At 36.3% G+C, this 17974-nt stretch overlaps 1 protein-coding gene across 4 annotated transcripts in view; it reads right to left on the bottom strand.

The window, feature by feature from the left end:
- The window catches only part of FAM172A (family with sequence similarity 172 member A), a 338830-nt gene that overhangs the window by 67175 nt on the left and 253681 nt on the right, over positions 1 to 17974 (bottom strand). Inside the window, exon 11 of one of the 4 annotated variants that reach the window (XM_045571736.1) lies at positions 10208 to 10404. The exons of the other annotated variants lie outside the window; for them this stretch is intronic. Within the exon in view, the coding sequence (XP_045427692.1) occupies positions 10385 to 10404 (20 nt within the window). The 3' untranslated portion in view covers positions 10208 to 10384. Of the gene's footprint in view, positions 1 to 10207; positions 10405 to 17974 lie in introns of those variants that run through there. 4 annotated transcript variants of the gene reach the window in all.

Below are 17974 nucleotides of genomic sequence, written 5' to 3' on the forward strand. Positions count from 1 at the left end.
ATCTTTGTCCAAGTTCAACAATATTTTCATGTTTTTTAAAAAATAGTTTCATTAGTCAATTAAAAAACAATTCTTTCCCACCTACCCTTACCTCTGGCTGGTCCATCTCTGTGTCCTAACAGTCCCATAGTCCTTAACCCATTCCTAGAAGACATCTCCAGGTTCACAAGCATCTCCCCTGGAAAACGGCTCCCTTTCAGCAGCTCCACTTGATTGCCCAGAACCCCTGAGGTCTCTCAGTTGCTCCAGGGTTGCAGAGCTGGTGAGCTTTGGGTGAGGTCTCCAGGAGCTCTCGAAGGTCCAGAAATGATAAGCTAAGCTAGTGCTCTACTCTGAGTGGCAGTGTACTGTAGTCCTCCACTGAAAGTGGCATCTTAACAGTCCTTACTGATATCTCCCTTCAATCTATTTAAGGACACCTGCTAGGGGACATGCATATGATTGAAGATAACAAAAACACTCAAGAGAACGATAAGTTTTCTTAAAGATCTGTTTTTATTTCTAAAAATGAGAATGTCTGTAAGTATGGACAAGCCAGTCAAACGGAGAAAACCCATCTTTCTCTTACATCTGCCCAAGTAGGCAGTGTGACTTGCAGTGACCTTATAACCCAGCATCATTGGTCCTTACCACTGTGACTCTGCAGGTGACAGCCTGGCTGAAGATACTCATGCTTCAACCACACACCATCCCATGTGTCCTGGCACCACAGGAAGGGCATCTCCTTCTCTGGTTTCCAGGCCACTGTTATAACCAGCACAACTTCACTCGTTGAGAATATGATAAAAGCTTGGGTTCCTCTCTCTATAACTCCAACCCAACACAGAATTTCAAAGGGCTTAGAGAACTCCCCAAAGCTCTTCTGTGGATCCCAAGGCCTGATTATTTAAGGATAATCTTCCTGAGTTGGAAAATATCAAGATGCCTGTTCTCCTCCAAGAATTGAAGGTACACAATGTGAAGGCATCTACTTAGGGGTGAAAAGGGGAAGGAGAGGAAAGAGGCAAGTTTTAATGGAAAGTGTTATTTTCTTCAAGCTAGATGTATTCTGATGAAGGAAAAAGACCATTCAAATGCCAGGACTTGGATGCATAAGTTGAATGCATGCAACTGGGAGATTTGGCTTAATTCCAAGTACACAATATTTCAGCTCTATCGGGAAAGCTAACCATAGGCTCAAACCTCAAAGCATAGATACCATTAAAAGGTCCAGTATTTATTTCTCAAAGAATATCTCAGAAATTTTAATAGTACAAGAATTTTAAATATAAAGGGTTAGCAGTGTTGAGAAGTATTTTGGCATGGATTCTAATGGAGATGTGTTGATAGTTCCCCCCTCGGGAACACACTAGAAAGTTTAAAACAGTTACTGAGCACTTGGAAGACACCTCCCTAATTTACAACTATTTTAAGGCATATCAGATTAGGGTCTGAAACTTCCTGAGATTATGCTTCCAAGTTCTTGGGTAAAGTATGTGTCCTCTTTAATTAAAGACAAAAAATTGGGAAAAAATGTATTTTAAATACTCAAACTCTAGTAACCACCCTTCCCCCATCCTCATATTTTTCAACTAACCACTTATTGGTCAGAGCATAGAATAAAAGCCCTCCAATTAAGCAAGCACAGAAATTCTTAGTTATGCCAAAAGAGAGAGTTGAACTCAAATAACTTTGTAATTGAGATTACTTGCTAAATTTTTTTTTGGAAGTTCTTAATTTCTAAGGTCCTCTTCCTAAAAACTGGCCTTAAAACCTTATATTAAAAATGTGCTCAGTGCCCTAATTGGTTTGGCTCAGTGGTTAGAGCATTGGCCTGTGGACTGAAGGGTCCCAGGTTTGATTCCAATCCAGGGCACTTGCTTGATCCCCAGTTCAGGAGGCAGCCAATCAATGATTCATTCTCTCTCATCATTGATGTTTCCCTTTATCCCTCTACCTTTCTCTCTTAAATCAACAACAACTCTCTCTCTCTCTCTCTCTCTCTCTCTCTCTCTCTATATATATATATATATATATATATATATATATATGTATATATATACATACATACATACATATATATATATAGTTGTTGTTATATATATATATAAATAAATAAAATGTGGCTAGAAAAAGTTTGGTGATTTCTCAAAAAATTAAACATAAAATTACTATATGACCCAGCAATTCCATTCCTAGGTACACCAATATAGTCAAGAGAACTATAGTATAAACAGTTGCCCAAATAAAAACTTATGCATGAATGTTCAAAGAAGCATTATTCATAATAGTAAAAAAGTGGAAACAACTCAATGTCCATCAACTGATGAATGGATAAACAAAATGTGGTATACTCAGAAAATAGAATATTATTTGCCAATAAAAAAAGAATGAAGAACTGATAAAGTGCTACAACATGGGCAAACCTTGAAAACATGCTAAGTGAAAGAAGCCAGCCACAAGAAGCCACATATTGTATAACTTCATTTATAGAAATGTCTAAAATAGGCAAATCTATAGAGACACAAAGCAAATTAGTGGTTGTGAGGGCTGGGAAGAGGGCAATGCCTGCTTAATGGGTACACAAAATTGTAAATGTTTTAGAAGTCATTGAATCGTATAATTTAAATGGATACAATGAATACAATGATGATTTTATGTTATATGAATTCTACTTAAATTAAAAATGTGGCCAGAATTCTTTTTCATTTTATTTATTATAATTCTGGGGAAGAAAGATATTAGTGAAATAAGTTCCTGCTAAAATTAAAAATTGGATGGTACCATAGGTGCTCTTCTTAAATCTCATAAAATTCCTATATTTGTTTGATTAGGCTTGCCTCCCTGACATGATTACTGAATCATCTGGATAGTTAAGCATGTTATCATAAGTATATATTTACAAATCTGCCAAAACAAAACAAGAGAAAAACGAGGGAATAAATATACTTTACCCCAAATTCACTAGAAGCTGAGCAACTCTGCTTTGCTTTAGAGAAGTAAAAAAAATCTTACCAAAATGTAGAGAGAGATTTAAATTATCAAATAAATAAATAAGTGAAGGATTCATATTTATCCTTCTGGTTTTGCAAAAACAGTCTTTTATTCTGCCTATGGGATACAAAGCAAGATCCACTTAAGATTTTGAAAGTTTGAAATGCACTAAACTTACCAAAGTATTCAGAAAGCATCTAATTACTTTCTTATCTATTTTATAATTAGTATAGTACATTTGATTTTAATATATTTTAATTTTATTTGAAGAACTTTTTCTTTAAGGTTTTCTCCACTATTTTATTCCCTCCCTTTTACTGTAAAAATATTTAGACCTATCAGAGTTATAATAGTAAAATGATTGCCTATATACTTGTCCCCTAGGTTCAATAATTGTTAATATTTTGCCACATTCACTTCATCGCTTCCATGTACCTTTTTTTTCTTGAATCATCTGAGTAACAGCAAACAAAATAAATTAACAACTACAACTTAAGTGCTTGTTTCCTGTTAAAGTCACAAGAGTAGCACTGGGATACTTTATTATTATAGTCATCCGCCTTCATAACAGTAAATGTTGGGAAGTGCATTAAAATAATTATCTTGACTTTTCTGTAAAATTTCTCACAGTACAAGAAGCACAATGAAGGCAACACCTTCTATTTTTTGGACATGATAACATACTTATTTATAACTTACGAGACATTTTTTTCTATCCTGAAGGGACCCCTGGACCTTTCATTTAAGATCTTCCCCTTTTTTAAGTCTCACTTCCATAAACACATGACACATACTCATACATTCATTCTGAGAACCTTAGAATATAAAGCCTGGCTGGGTATAACCCACATCTAGGTATCAATTTTATGCTTAATCTAAATTTCCATTGTAGGATGCTTTGTCTTAGTGAGATAATAAGCTTCTTCAGGATAGTGTCTAGGCCCTTTTTACCCCATGGTTAGTGTATACTAAAGTTCTTTCACAAGTTAAGTAAAATCTTCATAGCATGATACTTATTATCAAAGGAATTTAAATGAATTGTAGATCATATACATTTACTACTATTGTGTTATATGTGATAATGTGCTATAAACCCATTCAAATTAACACTATAGTCTGGTTGACAATTATTTTTGTTTACTAGGTAAAAGAATTTTCATGATTAAAGAGTTCTTACAGATTGTCTAGATCAATCCTATATGTTTCCAATCCTATGTTCTTTTAAGTGAGGAAACGTCTACAGAAGTTAAATGACTGACCTAACATCATAAAACTTTTAAAACAAAAAACCCAAACTAGAAATAAATGAGTCAATACATTTAATGTGCTTAGATCATGGCCTGGTTGATGTAAAAAAGGACTTTAGAGATATCTGCTGCAGAACCAAGGTTTAGGTTTATGTATGGTTAGTTTTGTGCAGTGGTTGGCAAACTGCGGCTCGAGAGCTACATGCAGCTCTTTGGCCCCTAGAGTGTGGCTCTTCCACAAAATACCACCGCCTGGGCGAGTCTATTTTGAAGAAGTGGCGTTATAAGTTAAAAATTTTGGCTCTCAAAAGAAATTTCAATTGTACTGTTGATATTTGGTTCTATTGATTAATGAGTTTGCCGACCACTGGTTTAGTGCATTTTCCACTAACACACACTGCATGATGATTCCACAATAAAACCAGGGAGACCGCCATTTGGGGAGCATGTTATGATTTCTTTTATGAGCAAGAGATACATGATGAACAGGAAACCAGGCAGAGGCTGTTGTCAGAACAGGTTCTGACTAGTCTTTCTTCCCTGAGGTCACAAACTGGCTGCTATCGGCCTGACCTGGATGTACTTGTTTTATCTGACATATAATAGTTTTGAAAACTTGTTAGTTATAACACTAAAATAAGAGAGATTTCAAGTAATGATACAGATTCTGCCTTCTTTGGGAAAACTGAAAAATCTGACAACACTGAACTTGCACTCTTATATTTAACTCATCAGTTGGTGTTTGAATTTATAATTCCTCAATTTAGGCCTAAATTATGAGTAAGACACAGATGATAACTTTGAATCACGTATTAAGAAATATACTTCTTGGAAAATACTACGTGGTGGTTGCTAACCATACCTATTTGCTAGCCATACCTAAGCAGCTATTTCCTATGGAGGAAACAGATTGCTATAAAAGGAAAAAGGAAAAGTCACTGCAATGCTTCAAGGACTAATGACAATTTAAACAGAAAATCCATGTGAAGAGGAGCCCACTCCCTGGATTTCAGTTACGTAAGATATCACTGTATTTTTCCTGTATGGGAAATCCTGGTCTCATAACCTTGTTTCATGTGTTAAATAAAATAAAATGGCACAACTTATTTGGAACCATTTTTTGCCCTTAAGATTTGAAAATATTTTAGTTAGTCTGCTTTTGGCCGGAACTAAGCAACTATAAGAAAAACATTAAAAATAACAATAGGTCACAACACGTTGAATACCCTCCCTTTGCCACCCAACGCTTTTTGGTGTTAACACATATGCTCTGCCACCTGAAGATAACAGTCACACTAAGAGTGTGTATTCTGAGGAGAATTACTGGTTTCAAGTGTGCCTAGTGATTTGGGACAGTAGCACTTAAGAAACCTTCAATCTGGCAGTTTCTTTCACTACACATTTTCTCAGGCCTTCCTACAACTTAAAGTTGTACAAGTTTTAGGATCTGGCCTTTGTAAGAAAACAAAATGAAGTGAAACAAAAAGGATCCTAGGGTAGCATTTTGATCCAACTGAATATATACATCAGATACATATCCCCCCAAACCCATTTTGATGTCCCAAGGAGAGAAAGGTCATTGGATTTTCTGGCAGAGTAAAATTACCTGTTGCAAGACCAAGATAACTTCCGTTCCTAAGCACACTGGACAATCTGTTATAGGAGTTAAAAATTATTGTGGCTTCATAAGTAATTTATTTTCCTATTTTTATATTTCCTTTACCTTTGCCTGCTTTTCTTTTTTTTTTTTATCTTATTCTGTATTAATGTTATGTATTTACTTCTTTTTAAATTTATGTATTTAATGTTTTGCCTTGTTCCAAAAAAGGATGGTGGCTTACAAAAAGAACTCAAGTAGGACTTCCAGAAAGGATGGTGAGACAAATCCTCTCCCAAATACTAAAAACGTCAACAAAACTGTCCAGTACAACCAGGTGAGCAGTGTAGAAATCAAATAAAAGCAAACATCACACTGAGAAGTGTTTTCATGAAAACCGCCGACTAGGGCAGCACAGCGGCAGCATGTGGCAGGTAGCCTGCTGGCACAGCCGTGTCTCCAGGTGGGACTGGCTGAGCAGACCTGCCGCTTCACTGCTGGAGGCCTGACTTGATGTGGAGTAGGAGAAAATCCGGTGCCCAAAGGAGTTACCAGTAAATAAAGCAAAATTGGAAACTAACCACAAAACCTGTGGTCCTGCTACTCTGAGGTAGTGAGTGATCTCGGTTGGGATGCGTGGCAGACCAGTGGACTAGCCAGAAATTTAACAGGGAGAGCCTGGGCATGAGAGAGCCCCTGAAGGACTGGATGAACCCCTGGCACATCTGCTTGACTGGGAGGCTGAGTGTGGGCACAGAAGTCCCAGGAAAGCCCAGCACAAAGTAAAAGCTTGGAGTAGGCTTGGAAACTGTGTGAACTTGGAATATACCCTTGCAACTCACACATATACCCACCCATAGAGCCTCACTCCCTTGGTATAACTGAACAGAACTCTGACCCTTAAACTATTCAGGTGAAGGAGTGAACTCTAGAAAGTCCGACTAAAATAATTATTTTATTTTATTATTATTTTAAAAAATATATATTTTATTTATTTTTTACAGAGAGGAAGGGAGAGGGATAGAGAGCTAGAAACGTCGATAAGAGAGAAACATCGACCAGCTGCCTCTTGCACACCCCCTACCGGGGATGTGCCTGCAACCAAGGTACATGCCCTCGACTGGAGTCGAACCTGGGACCTTTCAGTCCACAGACTGATGTTCTACCGCTGAAATAATAATTTTAAAAAAAGGATTAAAAAAAAACATACAGAAATATCAGCATGCACACAGACCTTCAGATTGAGTCCAGGCAATGTTTTTAAAACAAAACAAAAACAAATGAAAAACAGAAAAAAGATATCAGCAACAACAATCCTCAAGGGGAAATTTCAGAATCTTGACTTGCTCTCACGGCTCCTAATCAACACTATAGTTTACAGACAGTGGAGTAAGGCAAGAAAAGAAACAATTGGCATGAATATTAGAAAGAAAGTTCACAGATGACATGGTTCTGTATGTAGGAAATCCTAGATTTTACCAAAAAAATTCTAGAACTCATGAACACATTTTAGCAAGCTCACAGAACAGGAAAATCCATATGCAAAAATGAATTTAATCCTTTACATCAGTAATGAACAATATGAAAAGGAATTAAGAAAGCCAGCCCTAGCTGGTTTGGCTCAGTGGATAGTTAGCCTGCAAACTAAAGGGTCCCAGGTCCTTTCTGGTCAAGGGCACGTACCTTGGTTGCAGGCTCCTCCCGACTCAGGCCCTGGTCAGGGCTCATGCAGGAGGCAATCAGGTGTGTCTCTCTCACACTGATGTTTCTCTCTCGCTCTCTCTCCCTTCCTTCTACTCTTTCTGAAAAGCAATGGAAAAAAAATATCCTCAGGAGAGGATTAATACAAAACAAACAAACAAACAAAAACAAAAAAGCATATTGTCTAAAAGATACCTATAATAGCTACAACATGCCATTAAATATAATTGTTTCTTTAACAATTCCATTACAAAACAGAGAATACAATTTAGTTAAAACATTTCTGCAAGGGTCCAGAAACGTCTAGTTATTGGCTATCTGGCTCCAATTATCCCACAGTTTTATATGTGGCTACAAAAACCACTTGAACTCCTATTAGGTGCATTTAGGTTTACAAATTTATGTTATTTATTTATTTAATTGATTTTATTGATTCTGTACAGAGAGGAAGAGAGAGAGATAGAGAGCTAGAAACATCGATGAGAGAGAGTCATCGATCAGCTGCCTCTTATACAGCACCTACTGGGGATGTGTCCGCAACCAAGGTACATGCCTTTGTCTGGAATCGAACCCAGGTCCCTTCAGTCCCCAAGCCGACACTCTATCCATTGAGCCAAACCAGTTTCGGCAAATTTATGTTATTTAAAATGAGGTCACCTTTATTTACCACGTGGCCAAGTTTGGCCAATGGAACTGGCTGTGCTGCCCAGTGAATGCTCCCCAAATGCCTCAGAAATTGCGAAAGGCCTTAGAAGCCCACCTCTCCAAATCCACTTCTTTACATGTAATTTTTAAGCTCACTGTAACCACGGTATGAACTACACTGCAAAATATAAGCTTGTAGCATATTCATGTTATTCGTGAGGGAATGACCTAGATAAGAAAAACAGTTAATCTTTAGTCTGAACCATCCCCTCCATATTGTCCTGGAATCCTTACTCAGGAGAATATTCCTATTGGAGTTTTCCCAGCAAATATGACTTAGAGGAGATAGCCTTGATATGTATATCAGTCAATCGTTATGGCTCTCTATCCCATTAGTCACATTGCCACACCAGAGTTACACCAACTACGAACAGTAAAATCACCTTAACATTAATTTCCCATATGACACATCTGATTCCTGCGCAATGGAACTCCAGTTTTAAGTAAAAAAGTTAAGACTATTGCCTATATAATCACAATATTCCATTTAACTATAAAGAAATTCCATTCTCCCCTTGATGAATTTTTACTATTTATAAAAGTGAACCGAGAGGACTTATATAAACATTGCAATCATTTTTGTTTACTCTGAAAGTGAAAGAGTGAAAAGTATATGAGTACACTTGGATTTCAAAAGAGGATTTTAGTGAAAGGTACAAACGTGAGGACAGTAAAGAGGAAAAAAAAGTAGTGAATGTTCAGCACTTACAGGTAAAACTTAAGCAAAAACTATAGCTAATTTTTTTTTTTAAAAGCATCCTTAAGGATCTTGAATTCACTTAAAGTTTACCACAGGTATAGAACTGCATTCTGCTGCTATCCCCTTAAGTCATCTTGTTAAATTTTGTCACAACATGTGTTACCGTAGTTCTACACTTACCTTTGCACTTTGTAGTGTGCAGCAGAGCAACATAATTAACCACTGCTAGGTAGTGTTTACGTTAGTTCTCCAAAGGTTAAGAAGCTGATTATAGCTAAAATCAGCTTTGCCCGAGGCTTCAGGGGCTCTGTGTAATCAAATCAGACAAGCAGGGCACAGTGTCACCTAACACAAACCAGTGGCACTTTCTTCTTTGCTCTGACCCTTTCCCCCTTTTTTATTAGGGGAACAACTCATGCTTTGTGCTTTTACCAGATAATTTTAAAAGACTTGTTTCTAATAAATTTTACATGCAATCTCATAAGATGCCCACCTGCTTAAAAGTAATGAGAACAAGTAGAAAAAAATTGGGAAAAATTTTTTGAAAAAAATCCTGCTTGTTGAAAAAGAAATCTACATTTAGAGAGATTGAGTTTTGTTTTTGTTTTTTTTTAAGTATTTTCTGAAAAGGCAGATGACAACACGACCACGTGTACATGATTTTCCAGACATTTCCTGGCTTAGATAGACTGCCGGTTTTGCTCTGCAGTGCACACACCACACAATGGTTTATCTGCTCCCAGAAGAGCACAGAGAACTCCATAAACCTGATAGATAAGGCATTAGCACTTCTATGAAACCATGGGCAACCCATTCGACTGAGTTATAGCTCATCCTTTCTTTAGCTCGACTCTTTGATGTCAGGCAGGGTGAACTGTGTAATGGACACATTCAAGGAGGTTTTAATAAGATGAGGAGAGAAGAGCAGACCAGACCACTTTAGGAACTCCCTCTCCACAGGTTCTATATTTAAATGCAGTAAAAGTATCAGTCAAATCTAAATCTTGCTACCTTTGAGCCTAAAAGGAACAAAAGCGCTAAACACTACAGAGGTATTTAAAAAAAAAAAATCTATGGCAAATTTAAACAAAAATCCTTGAATCTCCTTCTTAACAAAACATATGAATCATTATTAAAATAATTGGCAATGTTTGTTACATCTTTATCTTTCCATATTTGACTTTCAATTTTTGGTTCAAATTTGACATAGTTATTACTTTGCTTGAAATACAGAAATGAAATGAATGTAAACATCCTACAAATGAGTGATCTGAAGAAAATGAGTTTTGCTAATGATTTATTCTGGGCAATAAAATCAAAACTTGTTATTTTAATTGATTAAGTCATAAAGAGTTCCTGGAGAAGTCAGATCTTGCTATTTGCACAGTCAGGCAATTTCTGCTAATCCAGCAGTACTTAACAAATTCACATGTGGTTAGCTTGTCTTGCCATAGCTGTATATCACATTTCTGTGCTGCAAGCTGTGCAAAAAAAATCAATATGCCAAGTTTAACAAAAGGACAGGAAACATGATGTTCTCCTATATTTTCAATGAACCTCAAATGACTCTGCTGTTCATACTCAGTACAATTTATGGCAGAGATATGTAGTCTTCAATGAAAAACCCTACAATGGAATGAATTATATAAATTCAGAACTGAAGTTCTGCCTTATTCCATAATAACAATTTATTTAGAAGATTCTGACATTCTGATTCAATGTGCACAGTACACTCAGACATTCACAAGGCATATTTTTTTCCTTGATGAAGGCTAAAGTATATTCTTTTTTTAAATACAATATATTTTATTGATTTTTTTTTTACAGAGAGGAAGGGAGAGGGATAGAGAGCTAGAAACATCGATGAAAGAGAAACATCAACCAGCTGCCTCCTACACACCCCCTACCGGAGATGTGCCCACAATCAAGGTACATACCCTTGACCAGAATCGAAACTGGGACCTTTCAGTCCGCAGACCGACGCTCTATCCACTGAGCCAAACTGGTTTTGGCTAAAGTATATTCTTTAGACCAAAGAAAGATATACTTAGTTCTATTTATGGTAACACTTTGATATACGTATTTAATTTAGGTTTTGGAGACGTTTTCAAATGTCTCTTTTCACATGTGAAACCCAGGGCAAGATGGTATCTATTGATATTAAGAAAATGCTTTCAATTCTAACACTAAGAAAAAAAAAATTTCCAATAAATCCTGAGCTACTGCATTGGTTAATTGCCTCTAGATTTTTATATATTCTTTTACTGCTGCAGAAGAACATTATTTGTAGAAGCAAATTAGGATGAAAATGTTAAGAATGAGGTAGGAGTGGTCATGACCAATAGGTCATCGCAGAGTGGTGCCACTTCTGCCTTCTCAACTCAGCGGTGTGGAACTAAGTGCGGCAAAACAGCCAGTAAGTTGGACTTCAGCCAAAGGATTCAGAACTGTTGCCATAGTTGCCCCCACCACCCCCTGCCAAAGTAAAAAGAGGATTGGCATTCAGAATCTTCCAAAGGGCGATACATATAGGAAAATAAGAAAGCGAAGGTGTCCACATATACAGGGGAATTCACCTAAACATATAGAAAATTCTTTAGGAATTTTTATCCATTCCAATGAACAACAGTAAGTGGATTAATGGCAATTAGCTGAGGAGAGCATGTCAGTAATCAGTGTTGAAGGTTTAAAATGATACAAAAAAACCAGAATCACACTTATGTCTAACTTTCTGTTACTGTGTTACTTATAGGACAATTTTCATTTATAGATTACTATACCATTTAAAAGAGGATGGGCAGAAAGTCCTCAATTAGAAAATAACTATTTAATGATTTTAAGAGTTGAATAATATTAGTGCTGCTATAAATGATAATTTCAATATAATTTATATTTCAAAATAGAGGATACAACATGATTTAGAACATTGATAAGAAGTTTTTGTATGGATATTCAGAAACCTAAAATACCAGCGCTTGGAAAAATAATATACCAAGTTATACAAGTAGTAATGACACATGTATTAAAGTAGACTCTTTAAAGTCTGCTACCTCAATAACAGTCACATATAAATCCCAGTTAGTTGTATGGCCCTAGTATATAATCTATACCCAGGAAATGAGTTAACATGTTTGGAAAATGCTTAGTTGCTTTAAAAACAACAAAAAAAAGGGCCTATCCATTTTACGTTTGGCGAGTAGTTTATCACTGAGAAAGCCTGCCTAAACATGTTACTGAGTTTATGCATAAATGGCAATGCAAATTATTTTTCATCTTTATAGATTTTATATTTTCTAACTTCTCATGTCTCTAAAGGCTCTTTGGTAGTAATGCTTTCCTCTTCACTGGAAAACATCTATTAATGAGATTCCTCTATCACTTTATTGCCAATAAATCAAATCTACAGATTCACTTCCGATGTCAATTCCTGGTCTCCGTTCTCGAGGCAACACAGCCATTTCTGTCTTGTATGTCTTCTTTAGACCTGGCTCATTTCTTTACACTCACATGGAGCACTATGTATTTAATTTAGGTTTTGGAGACCTTTTCAAATGTGAAACTTAGGACGAGATGGTATCTATTAAGCAAATGCTTTAAATTCGAACACCAAGAAAAAAAAGATCCCAGTAGATCCTGAGCTATTGCATGGTTAATTGCCTCTAGATTTTTACATATCCTTTTACTGCTGCAGAAGTACATTATGTGTGGGAGTAGATTAGGATGAAAATGTTAAGAATGAGGTTGCAATGCTTTCTCTAGCACTACTTCATTGTCTAGTGTTGCTGATATCCTCACTTCTCATCCTTCACAGAAGATTTATCCATAATTTTTACACATCTCAAAATGGGGCCAAGGAAGGACGCAGGAGGTTGGTCAGTCGGGGAGGGACTATGGCTGTCCCAGTCAGGGAGGGACCAGGGCTGTCCAGCCTGTCTCGCTCAATCTGGATAGACAGGCCACGGCAGCAAGCTAACCTACTGGTCAGAGTGTCTGCCCCCTGGTGATCAGTGCACAACATAGCAAGCAGTTGAGCGGCCTCAGCCTATCATTAGCAAATCACAATTTGATTGGTTGCATATTAGGCTTTTATTATATAGGATAGTGAACATAGCCTAAGGCCTTGTGGTAAAAGGAGTAATTTTGGGAAAAGAAAGTAAATAAATATGGTCTATTTTTTAGTGGTAAAATCTTAAAATTAAGCCAATATGCTAACTGCCTGGACTGGCTTAACTTTGAGGCTGGTTTAAGGACACTTTTAAATTTGACAGGTTTGGGAAAGGGGAAGGTGTGAACAGAGGGGTGGAACCCAGCGAGGCAGCTCTGTAAGATGAACTGCTGGTAGGGTGAAGCGGCTGGTTACAGTAATAGCTGAAAACCATAAGTGCTGCAGGCTTTGAAGTCAGTTCAGCTTTGATGTTTTGCTCTCCTAGCTAATCATAAGATAGTACGAAAAAGGGGGGAAAAATAAGACTTTCAAATACTGTCCTTGCTCAGGAAATCCTAACATGAAAAAAGATTGGTGTCTGAGCGAACTTTTAAGAAGCACTGGTCTGCTCTTTATTTTTAAAAAGTTTTAAATCATTGATGCATTCATTAAAATTATTTGTTAGTTTGGGGCATGCATATGGATATGCAAAAACATTCTTAAATTTGTTATTAGAAAATCTGTCAGTAAACCAATAAGAAAAAACATATTAATGATGATTTGAGGTTGTCCCTGTGCTCTAAGTATTATTTAGATCAAGTTATATAGATGAGCTTCTCAACCTTGAGGAACTCATCTGCTGAGGACAGATGATTGCCTGGAAGCAGCCTTAGACATCAACTAGTACAAATCTGAAGTTCAGAGAAGCTGGCTTGCTTTGGAAACAAAAGATGTCAAGTACACACATACATATACACATACACATAAATTAAATGAATCATAACCACCAGACAGCATGTAAAAATAAAGGGACAAAAGCATTTTGTGAGATGCTGGCTAGAAGAAATATTATGGGAATTTCAAGCTTAGACAAAGCATTGTTTCTCTAACTTCAGTCATTTGTGTAACACTTTTATGCATTTGTGCCATATGTACAAACTACCAGTACTATTAAAATATCCATTTTAATGATTTGCTTATATCAACTAACTTTTTCTATTTGCATAGTCCTAAGCAATAACATCATTAAATGGGTTTCATGTATTATTCATCTTTTTCTAATTCATATTAAACAAGTAACTACTAAAATAAAAAATGGATCACCCATGAACCTCCAGTAGTAGATGTATAAAACACTGATATGGAGGACTCAAGGAAAGACCATACTCTAATTATTTCTTGTGTCACTTATATGAGAACTATAATTTTAAAGTATGTACTCCTTAAGTATTCAGATGCCTATGTGCCCAAGGACCCAGGATAACCTGAATTTTACATCATCTTAAAATGTTGTTTAGTTATTAGAACCTGCCCCAAATTAATTGATAGATAATAAATAATCTATAGTTACACATTTCTAACTATATATACAAAAAGCCAGCATCTGGAATGTCATAACAACTGGTCACTATGACACCTACTGTGGCCAGTGAACTGGTCCGATTGGGGAGAGGGGTGGAGCTGGCTGGCCAACCTCCCACGGCCCTTCCCCCAGCCAGCCCTGCCCCTGATCAGCCTCTCCCACCTGAATCAGCCTGCAGCCCCTTCCCCTAGGTGCCCCCCCCATTGCCTCCTCCCTACCTCAATAGGGGCAAGGCCAGCTGGCCAACCTCCTACAACCCTTACCCCCCACCTGTCCCCACCCCTGACCGCCCTCCCAATAGGGGGCAGGGCCAGCTAGCCAATAGCTTGCAGCCCCTCCACTCAGCTGGCCTGGCCCTAATTGGGGCAGGCCGGCCAACCTCCCACTGTCCCCTCCTCCCGACAGGCCTAGCCCCGGTCCACCCAATTGGGGCCAGGCCGGCCGGACCTCACCCGTGCACGGATTTGTGTACTGGGCCTCTAGTAATACATATAATATTGTAGTAACAACAGTCTGAGACCACAGTAGTAACATAAAAAGTTGACAGGGAAAAGTTTCCTTTTTTAATAGTGCTGTCTTGCTGCCTATTGCTCTAAAAGGAAAAAAAAGTTTGTAGCTTCTCTAGGTAAAAAGAAGCCACAGAAACAATTTTAGAAATTTAATGACTTTAATGCAAAAGGAAAAGAATGATTCAAGTTCGATGGCATTCCTCTTGTGTATGTGTTGGTATTGTGTAATGAGATGACAAAGAATCCAAAGTCATATGCTGGGAGGGAGGGGTTAACTATGTCTCATGGAAACAAATGTTGTTTCTCTATTAAATTCTTATCCTTTAAGTGCATTAGAGTTGACTGTAAATATAAACAAAAGCCACTGGTGGGCAATTAAATGTGAAGAAGTGGCCCATAAAAAGTGGAATATTCAGTATGTATTAGAACCAGTTATACAACATCTGATTTAATAGTTAGATATTAAGCATTCCTCTTATAATACACATTAAATGGCCTCAACAAATCATTTTCTGTAATGTAGCAAAATGACAATTTCAATGTAGTCTAAGGCTGGTAGGCCAAGAACATTAAAGCAAATTAATCTCTAATCTTTTATCTACACTAAAAGGCTGAAAATCTGCAGGCATTTGTAACAAGAACTTTGAAATGAATCTGCCATTCCCAAAGTCATCTCACTAGACAGGAAAGAGGAACTTGGCATGTGACCAATAAATTATGAGAGAGCAACACCTTGGGGTTAGAGGGCACTGATGACTTCAACAAATCTCACCAGCTAGGACAGCAGATTAAGCCAGGGGATATGATGCCCTACAACCTTAACCTGTTAATACCTTTAAATTCTTAAGAATGACCTCTAGTCTGCTCTTTCATATTAGTTGTTAGTTACACTAATTACAGCTTAACTGGTATTGTTGGTACCAGTTTCCCCCTCAGAAGACATGTAGAGAAAGGTTATCTCTAATAGCTTCAAATAACTTCAGCCAAATTCTGTTGTACACATTAGGAGCACTTACCTCCAGTTTTGAAAGGGTCTTTTATAGACATCAAAGGAAAGACACTAAAAGCAATGTGTGTTTGTGGATTCTATAAAGCATTTCATGTAGGAAGCTGTAAAAATAAGAACAGTAACTTCTCCTGTGACTAGAACTTAAGAATAGTTTAAAACAAGGTAATTTATTTTTTATGTTTATTTTTAACAGATAGGGGCTGTGTGATTTCAAATTTAAGGAGCTAGTTATATCTTAACCATGCAACTGAAGAAAAATACTTAGCCCATGAAATTCCCTCAAAATTTATGGTTTTTAGAAAGGAATAATGCACTTTCTATCATGATCTTTTAGAACCATTTTAAGTTCAACATTTACACTGATGTTAACCTAACATTATATGGAATGGTGCAGATTCTAAGCCCATTTACAAAGATTCAAATACCATCTGTGAAGTTGCAGTAAATTACTCTGTAACATTAATCTTTAAACCAGGCACTAAATCAGAACAGAAACATACCAAAGAGGTTTAAAAAGTAGAGAGTCATAACTGAGTTACTGAGATTAATGTAAATAGTTTTACATATAACAGTTTACAGGTTCTCAATATCACACTATCTTCACTTTGAATGAAACATATAAAATTACATCTTAAAAATTAATTCCTAATATCTACGTGATACAGTATCAAAGATTTGTGAAAATGATGGCTGAAGAGTGTAGTCAATCTACATGTGAGTTAATAAAGACAATGACAAAATTTTGAATATATGAAATAGATACTATTAATGTTAAAAAAATAAACTTTATTTTACAAAAGAATATCTTTAAAACAAACCTTTTGTTCTTAAAGGAAGCTGAGCAACAGAATTCTTACTTAAATGAACTTTTTGGGAAAATGAAGACAGATCATTAGAGTATGTGTTATCAAATCCAAAATGCCATTCATTTTCAAATTCTTCATTACCCCATTACTTAAAAAGAAAAGAAAAATTGCCAATTTAGCTATGACATAATGTTTTCTTATATGTTGATTGCAAGATATATTCAAACTATAGGTAGTTAAAATTGTATCTTGTAATCAATGAAATTTAATATTTTATAATACATAGACTTTTCTATCAATATATTTAATGAATAAATTGTTTTTTGTGAGAGCAATCCAATTCTGAAATATAATCACTGGGTGATATAAAATAATTTTATTGTATATAAAACACTGAGAGGATATTGACCATCTATTTCCTATCTTCTCTGAGGATACAAGAGGAGAAAGAGCAGCTAATACATTACTGATTTCAGTTTGCTTATCTAATTTATTGATTAACTAATGTCCCCGCTTCATCCCACTAAGGATTTATGGTAAATAAGAAGATTACATACAATAAAATAATTAAGGAAATAAGATAAAGGAAATGAACTGGGGAAAAAAATAGTAAGAACCTATGTTATTTTGATTAGATATAGAAATAATTTATAAATAACAAAATAGGCCTTAGATTTTAATTTTTAAAAAAGATAAAGCATAATATATTTATCTGTGAGTGTTGAGGGACAATTTTGCATTAAGTATAGGATCCTGTTCATCCCAAAGAATTCCTATGTCACAGATTTTTACAATCCACTAGTAAGTGTTGAAAGATAGATACCAAATGAAAATAGGGTTGAGAGAAATTAAATACTGGGGAGAAAAATAACCTCAAAATATCAGTAGCTCTCTCTTGCAAAAATTAATTAATTTGGTTGTACCAATAGATAAAGTAGGATTAAAATGAAGACTATTGGCTAGTGGATGAAGTCTGTGTATGTTCAAATGTTAAAACTGGTCTATGGAACAGATGCTGCTAAACTATCTCAGGATGTAGGTGGATAAATGAGTGAGCATCACCCCAGTGGAAGAAGCTAACTGGAATGAATATGACTGCAAGCACGTTCTCCACAAAGTGGGCTTCACTCAGGCTCTATACAGCAATCAGTAAACACAGCCAAAAATGATCCAAGGGACTGTGCACATTTAGATGTATTTCAGCATTGTGAACTCGAATA

This window comes from Pipistrellus kuhlii, unplaced genomic scaffold, assembly GCF_014108245.1.
Source record: "Pipistrellus kuhlii isolate mPipKuh1 unplaced genomic scaffold, mPipKuh1.p scaffold_m20_p_4, whole genome shotgun sequence".
In the NCBI taxonomy this organism is placed as follows: Eukaryota; Metazoa; Chordata; class Mammalia; order Chiroptera; family Vespertilionidae; genus Pipistrellus; species Pipistrellus kuhlii.